The sequence below is a fragment of the Dermochelys coriacea genome, chromosome 2 (genome assembly GCF_009764565.3).
Source record: "Dermochelys coriacea isolate rDerCor1 chromosome 2, rDerCor1.pri.v4, whole genome shotgun sequence".
NCBI lineage: Eukaryota > Metazoa > Chordata > Testudines > Dermochelyidae > Dermochelys > Dermochelys coriacea.
In genome coordinates this window covers 113511213-113523801 of record NC_050069.1, presented here as the reverse complement: position 1 = coordinate 113523801, position 12589 = coordinate 113511213, and the positions used below count along the sequence as shown (strand labels likewise).

General features: G+C 42.8%; 1 protein-coding gene across 15 annotated transcripts in view; it reads left to right on the top strand.

Annotated features, from left to right (window-relative positions):
* ATXN1 (ataxin 1) overlaps positions 1-11297 on the top strand; it is a 276722-nt gene extending 265425 nt beyond the window's left edge. For 14 of the 15 annotated variants that reach the window (XM_038390529.2, XM_043506985.1, XM_043506982.1 and 11 more), the window contains one exon: positions 5344-11297. In XM_038390529.2, the coding sequence (XP_038246457.1) occupies positions 5344-5874 (531 nt within the window). In that variant the 3' untranslated portion in view covers positions 5875-11297. The other variant, XM_043506990.1, reaches the window with a different exon arrangement.
* The last annotated feature ends 1292 nt before the right edge of the window (positions 11298-12589 follow it).

Sequence of the window (12589 nt, the reverse complement as noted above, 5' to 3'; positions counted from 1 at the left end):
CAAGGAATACAGAAGACCTCGTTCGTTGGTACCATCCACCCCTCCTCCCCATTCTGAGCTGGAGGAAACCTTTGAGGAGCAAGAAGCAAGGGCAGATAGGCCGGTTATCCCTCTCACAAACATCTCGTCATCACTGGATGAGGCAGTCATCACACCAGTGCCATCATTAGCTGATGACTTTAGACAATTCCAGGACCTGATGAAGTCCTGCAAATGCCCCTGGAAGACTTCCAGGTTTCCCATCACAAGCTCCTGGATGCATTGCACATCTCTACCTCAGCACATGTGACACTGCCAATTAACAAAACTCTCCTGGAGCCAGCCAAGTCCATTTGGCAAACTCCAGCAGTGGCTCTCTTTACATGCAAGAGGGCTGATTTAAAAAAAAAACACCTATATCCTGTCCAGGGATTCTGATCTTTTATTTTCTCATCCAGCACCAAACTCCTGTTGTGGATGCAGTCAATGGAAGGGGCAGGCGGCATACCCCAAAAGCCACCCCTTATAATAAGGAATAGAAATGTCTGGACCTGGTCAAAGAGCTATTTGTCAGCAACACTTCAGGATAGTAACCACCAAGAGTTGACGTCAGAATCTGACTACCAGAACTACGAGACATTTAATGCTTCTATTGATCATTTACCACAGGAACATTGAGAACAGTTCAGTGCCATAATAAAGGAAGGTCAACTTTTGGCAAAAACTGCACTGCAGGCTTCACTCGATGTGGTGGACACTGCAGGCAGATCTATTTCTGCTGCAGTAGTGGTAAGACGAGCTTCCTGGTTTCAGTTGTCTGGCTTTCCACATGAGGTACAATTGACTCTGGAAGATTTACCTTTTGATGGCCAGAAGCTTTTCGCAGACTTCACAGATGACAGGTTTTATACCCTAAAGGACTCGAGAGCAACACGTAGGTCTTCAGGGATATACACACCTGCAAATAGAAGGATGTTTAGCAGGTGTCAATTGACACAAAGATCCCATCCTGCTCAATTTTCTGCCTTCCCTAGGCCACCAGGACCACAGGCTAAGAGGTTGAGGTTTTTTAAAAAAAAACCTTTCACTACCTCAGCTGCTTCATCTCAGTCTTCAACATCATCCAAACATCAGTTTTGATGATTTGGTCAAGTCCAGACCACCCAATGACCAGGTTTAATCAGCTGCACAACAGAACCTCCCTTCCTCAATTTGGACACACCTCTCTGTATTTCGTTAAGCATGGGAGGCTATAACATCAGACAGATGTGCATTGGAGGCCATTACTCGGGGTTATACTGTCCAATTTGCACCCACTCTGCAGTTCCAACCTCCTTCTCCATTCCTCTTTAGGGACCCCTCTCATGAGCAATTGCTGAGAAACGAGATCACATCACTTCCTCTAAGTCCGGGAGCCATAAAGCCAATCCCACTTCAACACAGGGGAAAAGGGTGCTATTCAAGATATTTTCTGATACCCAAGAAAAAATGAGGATTGGAGGCTGAGACTAGGTCTCAGGCAATTCAAGATGGTGTCCCTACCAGCTATAATTCCCTCCCTGGAATTCCCTCCCTCAAAGATGCATACTTCCACATAGCGATTCAGTCTTCTAACAAAAGATTTCTTCATTTCACTCTCAATCACAATTATTACCAGTACTGGGTCCCACTCTTCAGTACAATTATCTGCCGCAAGGGTGTTTTAGAGTCATGGAGGTCGTAGCTGCCTACTTCTGTTGTCTAGAATTAGCTTTCTTTCCCTACCTCAACAATTGGCTCCTCAAGGGAGATATGGTTGGCAGTTTGAACAGCTTCACTAAGAGTGGTCAGAAATACTTTCCTCTACTTTCTTCCTCTACTCAAAAACAAATCCACCAATATCATGACGATAACATATCAATCATCAGGGCAGAGCACATTCCCCCTCACTCTGCACTGAAGAGATAAATGTGTGGAACTGGTGCATAGCCAATTAGATAGTCAGCTCAGCTTCTTACCATGCGGGTATTCAAAACACCATGGCAGATGACCTGAGCAGACATTTCTCCCTAAATTATGAATAGGAGTTGGACTCTTGAATCCTCAACAAAATATTCTTAGTTTGTGTATTTCCAGAGGTCAACCATTTTGCCATGGCAGCCAACACAAAGTGCAGGAAATTCTTTTCCAGAGGTGGACTCAATTACCAGTCTCTAGGAGTTGCTTTCCTCATTACATGGGCAAAGGGTCTTTTCTATGCATGTCCTTCAACTCCATTGATCTTAAGGGCCTTATCAAAATCAGACAAGACCAAGCCAAATTCATTTTGATTGCACCAAATTGGCCAAGATAAGTTTGGTTTCTTTGTTTCATCAAACTCATCTTTTGCCCTCCATGGCGGCTCCCAAATAAACCTCGACTGTTGTCTCACGATGTGGGTCAGACACTTCACCCCAATCTGAACATCGTGCAACTACAAGTTTTGTTCCTCAATAGTTCTCGGGACTAGAGACCACATGTTCAGAAGTACAAAAGATACTGTTAAAAGAATCTACTAGACCAGTGGTTCCCAAACTTGATCCACCGCTTGTGCAGGGAAAGCTCTTGGTGGGCCGGGCCAGTTTGTTTACCTGCCACTTCCGCAGCTTTGGCCAATCGTGGCTCCCACTGGTTGCGGTTCGCTGCTCCAGGCCAGTGGGATCTGCTGGAAGCAGCACAGGCCGAGACGTACTGGCCGCCGCTTCCAGCAGCTCCCATTGGCCTGGAGCAGCGAATCGCGGCCACTGGGAGCCGTGATCGGCCGAACCTGCAGATGCGGCAGGTAAACAAACTGGCCCAGCCCGCCAGGGGCTTTCCCTGCACAAGTGGCAGAACAAGTTTGGGAACCACTGTTCTAGACATACCTTCAGAAATGGAGACGATATAACTTTTGGTATAACTGGCACCATCTTTTTCCTATCCAGTTATCTCTTTCCTCAGTCTTGGATTTCCTATTGGAATTGAAATATTCAGGCCTTTCTGTGAGTTCCATCAGGGTTCGCCTAGCGGCAATAACAGCTTTCCATGTGCCAGTAGAAGGTTTCTCAGTATTCGCTCATCTGACCACATGAAATTCCAGAAGGACTTATCTATCTTTTTTTCAAATTAGAGCCCCTACACTGCTTTGGGATCTCAACCTGTTTCTTAACCATCTCATGAAACAACCCCTTGAGCTAGGGCTGTCCCTACCAATTATGGTGCCTTACACAGCCCGAGCACCTGCTCCTCGCTCCTCCCTCCCCTGCATGGAGGGTCTGGGCCTGCGCTCAAGGCCTGCAGGGCCGCGGAGGCAGGAGCTGTGGGGGTCCGCTTTGGGGGGGCCCCACAGGCTCAGAGCGGCCTGGGGGATTAGTAGGGGGCCTGGTGACCGCAGCAGGAAGGAAAACGACCCGGCCCCAGCCCGCTCCGCTCCTCCTGCCCCAGCCGTGTAGCTCAGGGGAAGGCGTCCACCACTCCCCCCCATACACACACTCACTGGCGGTGGGGAGTGGAGCGGGCTGGGGCTGGGTTGCTCTGCTTCCTGCCCGTGAGTGAGGGGATAGGCCTGACCCCTGCTGCCAGTGCAAACTCCCCTACTCTCCCCCCCCCCCCCGCCAATCCCCTGGGCTGTGTCCGTCGCTGGGGAGGGGGCTTTGGAGAAGGAGAGGAAAGTGAGGGTGGGAAGAGGGGCAGAGGGAGTTTTCCCAGGCCCCACACCCCTGTAGGAACATAGCTGGGGAATGGGGCTGGCCGCCAGCACGGCCGTATACGAAGCATGCAGCTGCGTAGGGCACTGTGAAATTTGGGGCAATTTGGTGCCCCACATTTTGTGGTGCCCTACGCACTGTGTATTCTGCGTATGCCTAAGGATGGCCTTGCCTTGAGCCATTCGCTACATGCTTGCTGCTACATCAGTCTATGAAGACTGCCTTCTTGGTGACCATCGTTTCTTCTTGAAGGGTTAGGGAGATACGGGCTCTAATGGCAGACTTTCCCTTGTTCCCCAAGGAGAAGATATTTTTATGACCCCATCCAAAGTTCTTACTTAAGGTTTCCTCTCAATTTCATATCAACCAAACTAGTCACCTTTCATTTTTTCCCTAAACCACATCCGTTTGCTTTTCCTACACTAGATGTTAAGCAGGTGTTAACTTTTTTTCTTGGACAGGACTAGGCCATTCAGGAAGACCCCAAGACTTTTTTTTTTTTCTGTTGCAGATAGTCTAAGGGTGTGCCTGTCCACACTCAAAGACTTTCTAAACAGATTATTGCCTGCTGTGGCTCTACTGAGGTTACACCTCCCCTAAAAATGCCTGCATGCTCTATTAAATCACTGTCTACATCAGTAGCTCTACTCAAAGATGTTCCAGTTGCTGAAATCTGCAGGGCTGCAACATGGTCCTCGGTGCACACATTTTCTGACCATTGTGCTCTAATTCACACTGCAAGATCAGATGTGGTATTCGGCAGTGCAGTTCTTTCTTCAATGATGGACCCTGCTCCTCGCTCCTCCCTCCCCTGTGCGGAGCAGGGTACATGACTGAAGAAAGAACTGCATTGCCTGTTCCAAAATTCCCACCTCCTTAAAGGGTTACTGCTCGGGAGTCACCTAAAGTGGAGTACCCACAGGGACACTACTCAAAGAAGTTACTCACCTTGTGCACTAACTGGAGTTCTTTCAGATGTGTCCCCCGATGGGTGCTCTACTACCGCTCTCCTCCCTCTGCTTCGGAGCTGCCTCTGTGGCTTTACAGTAGAAAAGGAACTGAGGGCAGTTCGCCCACACAGCCCTGTATAGCCTTGGTACCGGGCACGAGGATGTGTAGGGCGTATGCACTGGGAGAACTGGCATTGCTACCAGAATGATCAGAGGCTCATGCACACCTAAAGTGGAGCACCTACAGGGGCACACATCTTGAAGAACTCCAGTTAGTGCACAAGGTGAGTAACCTCGCCTTCTAAGGGTTAAGGTAAATGTGAATGGCAAGCTATATAAAATAAACGCACAGTGAACAAAGGATTAATAAATGGTATCCGAACTGTTTTTGCCCAGGCTTCATTGCATGTCATTGAGCAGATGATAAAGATAAGGCTCAAACGTTGTGGTTTTGTGCTGAGGATTGGCCAGTCTCAGAGGACTTGTTAATGCCATTTTAACAAGGACAAACATTAAGTATAATGTCCAGTGTAGTGACATTATGAATACTGAATAAGCTTTTACAGTGCACGTATTTATCAGTCTCTCCAGCTAAAACTAAAGAGCTGACCATAACTGTGTGTGTGCTGAGCACATACTGTAGTGAATCAGTGTTTTCAGATTCATGTTCTCTTTCTCTTTCCCCCTCTCGTTTTCTTCTCTTTCTACAGGTCAGCGTTGAAGTCATGGTCGAATACCCTTTTTTTGTATTTGGACAAGGCTGGTCATCCTGCTGCCCTGAGAGAACCAGCCAGCTCTTTGATTTGCCATGTTCCAAACTCTCAGTTGGGGATGTCTGCATATCGCTTACTCTCAAGAATCTGAAGAATGGCTCTATTAAAAAGGGCCAGCCCATGGATTCAGCTAGTATCTTGCTGAAGCACTCAAAGAATGACAGTCTAGCTGGAAGTAGACACAGGTATGTGGAGCAGGAAAATGGTATTAATCAGGGAAGTGCACAGATGTTACCTGAGAATGGTGAACTGAAGTTTCTGGACAAAATAGGATTGCCTGCAGCACCTTTGCTCACCAAAATAGAACCCAGCAAGCCCACGGCGACGAGGAAGAGGAGGTGGTCGGCCCCTGAAACACGGAAACTAGAGAAATCAGAAGAAGAACCACCTTTGACTCTTCCCAAGCCTTCTTTTATTCCTCAGGAGGTTAAAATTTGCATTGAAGGTCGATCTAATGTAGGCAAGTAAAGGCTGTTTGGGAAAAGGAAATTAGGCTATCCCTTGTCATTTTTATCCAGATTACTGTACTGTAGACTAAATAACCCAGTATTTACATGTTATCATCTTATTTTAGGTTTATGTTATAACCTTGTTGTTATAGTTGCAGCTGGTATTATGCAGGAGACAGGTGCATATGTTTTTCCACAAGTGTTTTGTCAGTGACTAGGTTTATTGAGAGCTACAGAAGGGGCAGTATCTGCTTCACGCACCCTTAGTGGAAATGAATGTGTTGTCATGGCTCCTGTTTTCTGTCACCTAGTGTAGAGCAGATTCCAGCTGTTCTTTTTTCTGTGAGGTGACGAGAAGGGAACTGTAGCAGAGATAAACTGCACTGCATGCATTGTGTGTGTTTCAGTCCCAAGGAGGGATTGCGGCTCCCTGGCTGGGTCGTTAGGAGGTTCTCTCGTGCCAAGAGAACTCTTTAAGAACCCAACACACACACACACACACACATTATTAAAAAAGGATCAGACAGTCTTTGACACATTTCACAATCAAACCAACTCTTAGTCAAGGCTCTACAGTATATATATTTTCCCCCATGGGGTCCGACTGCACTGAATTTTATTCATAAAGTGACTGCCATGCAGATGTTTCTTTTCAGCTTGCTAGTGCAGTTCCATTGCCAGAGTGTAACATTCAGTAAGGTCCTATGCTTGCATTGTTACACTGCTTGTTTTTCTTAATGACATAGCCAGGGCGATGTCAAGCCTAAAATTTTAGCCAAGCCTAAAATTTGTTGGGTCCCCTAGCTAAGGGGAAACTCCTGGTTCTGTGCAGTGTTAGATAAACTGATCAGGTTACGCCATTAACATTTGCTTCCACAAGGTAGACATGTACTGCCCCTTTGAGAGCACAGACATAAATTGTTTGCATTTAGGTTGCAAATCTTTGTTTTTAACTCTAGTACTGTTTTTAGTTCATGACGATGGACAACTAGTGCCACTTTTTTCAAAATTCAGTGTGACACAAGGAATCGGACGTTGAAGATGAACGTAGAATGTCTTTAAGCACTTAAAATGCTGTTCACGCTTTCTTGTCGAGCATCCTGGTCTAACACTCAATAAGTACTGTATCTCACTTTAATCTGTTTGAGGGGGAAAAAGAATCTATTCAACACTGTTAACTACATATGACTATGTAGAGTTTTCTCACAAGCAAGATGTTGGAAATTTTAATGTGGTTTCAAAGGGATGAATGTGAATTACTGAACTAGTATGTGACAGTCATTGTCCACAAAGGACTACTTAATAGGAGGCACTTTTAAAACTTTAATGCTTGAGAAAGAGTTAAAGGCATATGCGAGCTGACAGATAATAAAAGAATAAGAGAGAGGAAAAAGGAAAGAGGAAAAAAATCATTATTGTCCAGTGTTTTTGAAAAAGATGGACTTTAAAGAATCTTGCAATTTGCACATCTTGAGTTTATCATTTGTGTGGTATTCCTGCAGTTTTTACCTAATAATGTTGTGGGGAAGGGAGGGGGACTGAGAGCATAAACAAATGTAGCAATTATTTACTAACCTGCCTAAGCTCTAGGCCATTTTATAGACTTATGTTCCTTTAAAGTTCATTTTTGGTCTTTCTGCCATATCTGTCGCACAGAACCAGGTCCTAGCAGGACAACTTGGAGAATTTTTCTTCAGCTATATTGAGAGAGTTTTCCAGAAAAGACATTTCTACACATAAGCAGGATTTTATAAAAAAAAAAAACAACAACCGTTATTTTATTATTATTATTATTTGTTGTTTTAATGATATTTTCCAGTTGAAATACAATCTAGATTTCAGAGTTTGGTACAAAACAGTGAGAGGGAATGGGGGTTTCAGACAGTTAAGTGTTTTTTGTTCCCACTAATCTGAAACAAAGGTAGGGCCGGATCCTTAGAGGTGCTGTGCATCTCTGGCCCACATCTTTCTACGGGAGGTGCAAGTACTAAGCACTTCAGGTCTGAGCTGAAGCCCATTGCATTCAATCCCATTGGTTTCAGTGGGTTTTGGATTAAGCCTTTATATTACTATTACTTTTGGTTTGTAATTGAGTTTGCATTCTTCAAGTACTTTTAAAGAAGCTGTACTAATAGGGAAAAGTAGGCTATAAAAGTTCTTGATTAGAGATACAGTATCTAAAATGAACAAATTCCTTAAAAATCTCATTTTCCCTCTCCTAAAATACAGTATTTCCAGCTCCTTTATTTACAAAAAATCTGAAACCCCCCCCCCAGCTTTTTTGTTCTTCTATTTGTTACTTGAAATTTAGCTCACACCAGAACTAATTGGTTTTATACCATTTTCTGCGGTGCACCAAAAACATTTAAATAAGTTTAAAATAGCTTGAAACTTTTCTTGAATTTCCTTGAATTTCATTAACCTCTCAGCAGGCTACCAAATAGCTGAGCAGGTTCATTCTCACGGTCACACTGCTTATCTAGTGCTGTACTTTTTTTTAACGTTTCTGCTCAGAGAACTTGCTTAATCTTCCATATACTCCGCTCAGGGCACTTGCAATTTATTGGTGTTTTGTTTGTTTTGTTTTTGTTATGTTTTAACCTTTGATGGTAAGAGGAATAGAAAGATGTGAGCAGAATTAGATTTTAGTTCACGTTAGTACCACTATATTCATAATACACATACTCAGAAAATCTGAAATAAAACCACACATACATCTTTTTGGCTAATAAAGAAGCAGGGACTCTTAAACTGACTGGATCTATTCTACTAACACTAACAATAAACAAATAAAAAAAGTTTGGAGCAATAGGAATGTATTAGTTCTGTGCTGGTATTTCAGATTTAGGAATTCAGAAATAATTGGTTCCTTCCAAGCAATTGTCCCTTTTTGTGCTTTTGCTTTTTTAGGATGTGCAATACTTTATGTGCCAACGTAGACCCACCCACGTGGTGGTAGCTAGATCTCACACCCTCTTCCACTTTCACCTTTTTGTTTTCTTTCACTGTTTTTTCTACCCCCCGCCTCCCCAAAAAAAAAAAAAAGTGTTTAGGGCCTTATACCTCTCTTGATTGGGGGCACAGAATCTGTATGTAGTTAACAGGTGTGGCACACATGGGTCGATGGCCCTGGATGGTCCATATTCTTTCAAATGTAAGACCCTGGCCTCCACAATATAAAGATGATGATCCAGAAAAAGGCTTAGTGGATGTTCCCCCACACACACACAAAAAAGATTTTTAAAGGGGGATAAGAATGTTGAGAATGTGAGGGACCTGTAAATCACAAACAATTCAGTCATGAGTAAATAACAGTCTCTTACATGAGTGAAAGCAGCCTTCTACAGCACTATCAGTGTCATTTTTTCTTCAATCTATGCCTGTAACTGTTACTTTATATGTATAAGTATACTTTACGTGCTCTTGTATATGAATGTTACCATCTGTGTGATGTACAATGTGGGTGAAATTCACCCCTGTGCAAAAAGCCAGCACAAAGCCTATATACCACTTATGTCACTAACTGGTGCATTAACTTGGTATTGGATCTCTGTACAGGAGTGAATTTCACTCCTAAATGGACAGAAAGAGGTGACTACTTTCAGTTGGCTGAATCTGGTTTGCCTGGTGGCATCTGGAGTTTGGCAGGTCCACGACCCCTTATTCACATGAGTAAATCCTTAATCCAATGGGGCGAGTTGCCCTATTGATAGCTCAAAGGAGTAAGGGTATGTATGCTCTACAGCAGCATAGCTACAGCTCTGCCACACACAGTAGCGTACACACGTCCTACATAGACGGAAGGGGCTTTCCGTCAGCGTAGTGAATCCACTTCTCTGTGATGTAGGGCTAGGTCAGTGGAAGAATTCTAGCCACATCTACACTGGGGATTAGGTGAACCTAACTGTGGTCCTCAGGGTATGAAATTTTTCACAGCCCTGAGCAACATTGCTAGGTCGATCTGATTTTTAAGTGTAGATGTGGCTAGAATTCTTGTGGCTTGAGGTGCACGGTGAAAATAACAATCACGGGCATAGAAATATTTAGGTGAGTTCGGTGTAAAAGGATTAGTCATGTGCCTCTTTACAGTGTCCACTTTGCAATATTAACTGACAAGTCTTTTTTTTTTTTGTACCAGACCTGTTTAGTTTACAATGAAATGAATACAATCACCAAGAAATCTAGTCAGGGCAAAAGAAAAAAATAAACAAGAACCTCTTTATAGGGATTTCTAAAAAAACAATATATCTCTCTATCTCTCTCTAGATAATGACTGTTCCTTATAGTGTTTAACTTAGGCATCGTTTCAGTTTGTCTGGGCCACATCATGGGGAATTTGAAGTTTGATGTCACTTACCTCAAGTCCTTTAGTTGAAACCCAAATTGGATTTTTGTTTGAACTGTTTAATGATTTTGTATGTTGTTGATGTGGGGTTTGGGGGGGATTTTTTTTTAATGTATGTTTGGTGGGGGGGGTTCCATTTTTTTTTAACCCTGTCGTCACTTGGTTAAACCGTTGTTCTGTCATTTTCTCAGCACCAGGAAGTGACATCACTGCTCTTGTTTCCCTAAAGCAAGGAACATTTAGAAACCTTTCACACCTCTTACTCAGGGATGGGGCTGGCGTATGTGTGGTACACTGATGTGACCAGAAGCAGCACTTTTACTGCTCTGGAGTAGGGATGTACAATTTCAAGGACAAGTTTGGATTTCCTGCATCTCGTGGATTAACTTTGTAGATATCACATAGATTGCAATACAAAGCAGCAGATTCAAAGTGAACCATAGTTGTTGGTTACCTTGAGACTCTCTCGTTGCATAGAGATTAATTTTACCTAAGTATGTTGCCAATATTAAAGAAAATTATGAAATTCTGTTAATGCATGCGACTACTAAAATGAAAAAAAAATGTTTCAGGGAGAACGAATCTTAGCTATTTTAAAAATACTAATAGTGTTATTTCACTAGCATTCACTAAGGTTCTTAGTATGTAATACCATGGGCACTGGGCCACAGTTCTGCAAACACTTATGCACATGCTTAACTTTAAGTATCTGATTAGGCCTATTGAAGGCCGGGAGACTTGCATGTTAATGTTGACTACAGGTACAAGTGTTTACAGAAATTAGTGGCTCAATCATTTAGAGCCAGACTCTGATCTTAGTTACAACAGCTATATGTTTGGAGTAACTATTGACATCAGTGGAGTTAGACCAGACTTGCATGCGTGTAACTGAGATGAGAATTTGACCTCCTGTTGTCACTTCTATTATGAAGCATACTCAAAAATGGGAAAGTGGAGACAGCACCAGACAACAGCAGAGTCCAATCTGTGGACTTACCCAGTGTTGATATGAAAAGCAAAGGAATTTTAGCAGTGTGTGGTCAGTGCTTTTCTTTTCATGGCTTTTTTTTTTCCCAATCCCCAAAATCCTGAAATAAGAGTCCACCCACAAACATGCACACAGACACACATACACACAGACACACACATATGACTATAAAAGCAAATGACTAGTATGTTCAATTGATTTCATATCCTTTTCAAGGACAGTGTTGTGTTTTCTGTTGATAAGGAAATTCCAAACAAGTTGCACACCTCTACTCCAGAGTTAATTTCTTTTACATAGACGACCTCGCTTCAGATGTGTTACCTTACTGATAGGATCTTTTCTTGTAGCACTATACCTTGTGGGAATATTTTTTTGATGTAAACCTAATTTGAGAAGCTTACCAAAAAAAACTTTTTGGAAGCACTCACATTGAGGAGTACAGGTAATGTTTTTAACAATTGCACAAAAGAAAAATGAATGTTGGAATGATTCATTCAGTGTTTGAAAAAGAGATGGATCTGTTGAAACAGTGTGTTTCATACCTTGTTTGTAAAAAAAAAAAAAAAAAAAAAAAAAAGAATTTTTTTTTAAATACAAAAGCAGAAAAGGTTGAAAGTTACATGTGTTTTGTATATAGAAACTGTCACGTTTAGATGATCTGATTTGTATTGGCTCTGGACAGGAAGAATTACATAGTTAAAAGGCTCTTAAAGAACAACTATGCTCAATTTTCTGTTCATATCACATAAATCCCGATGCGGGGGAAGGGGGGGAATGCTTCACACTGTTTGTTCCTGCACTGAAAATATATCTTAAAGCACCCTGCGTAGTTTAGATTCTGAAGCCATTGTAACTATTTTACTCCCTCTGGGATGCTGTTCTACATTTTCAGCACTTCCTCTTCCAATCAACCCAAAGACTATAACTTGAACAAAAAGTATTTATAACAAGGGATCCTCGCTTACCAGTAAATAAGAGTAATATCCAGCGAGACATGGCCTTTTGTGTACACACACCCTCCCACCTCATTTAAACAGGAGGTAAAGACATGAATTTCAATTTTTCCAGATGTGCTCTGAGCTTGGACAGGTTCTTTCTCATTTGATTTAGAGATTCATGTTATTCACAGGCCAAAATGAAAGACTCCTGGAGCAATTTCCAGGGAAAGGGCCCTTTCCTTGGCCAAAGGTCAAGTTGGACAGCTGGGAGCTTACGCACCGCAGGGATAAACAGTTAACTTTCAGAACCCTTCTCTCCCTCCCCTGACAGCCTGTAATGCAAGCTTCAGTTCTGATACCTAACAGTCACATGGGGAAAAATAATTACCACGTTAAAATGACCCCTTGATACCCAAAAGAATGGCCCCAAAAATGTATTAGAATGAAGTGCATTCAGCCAATA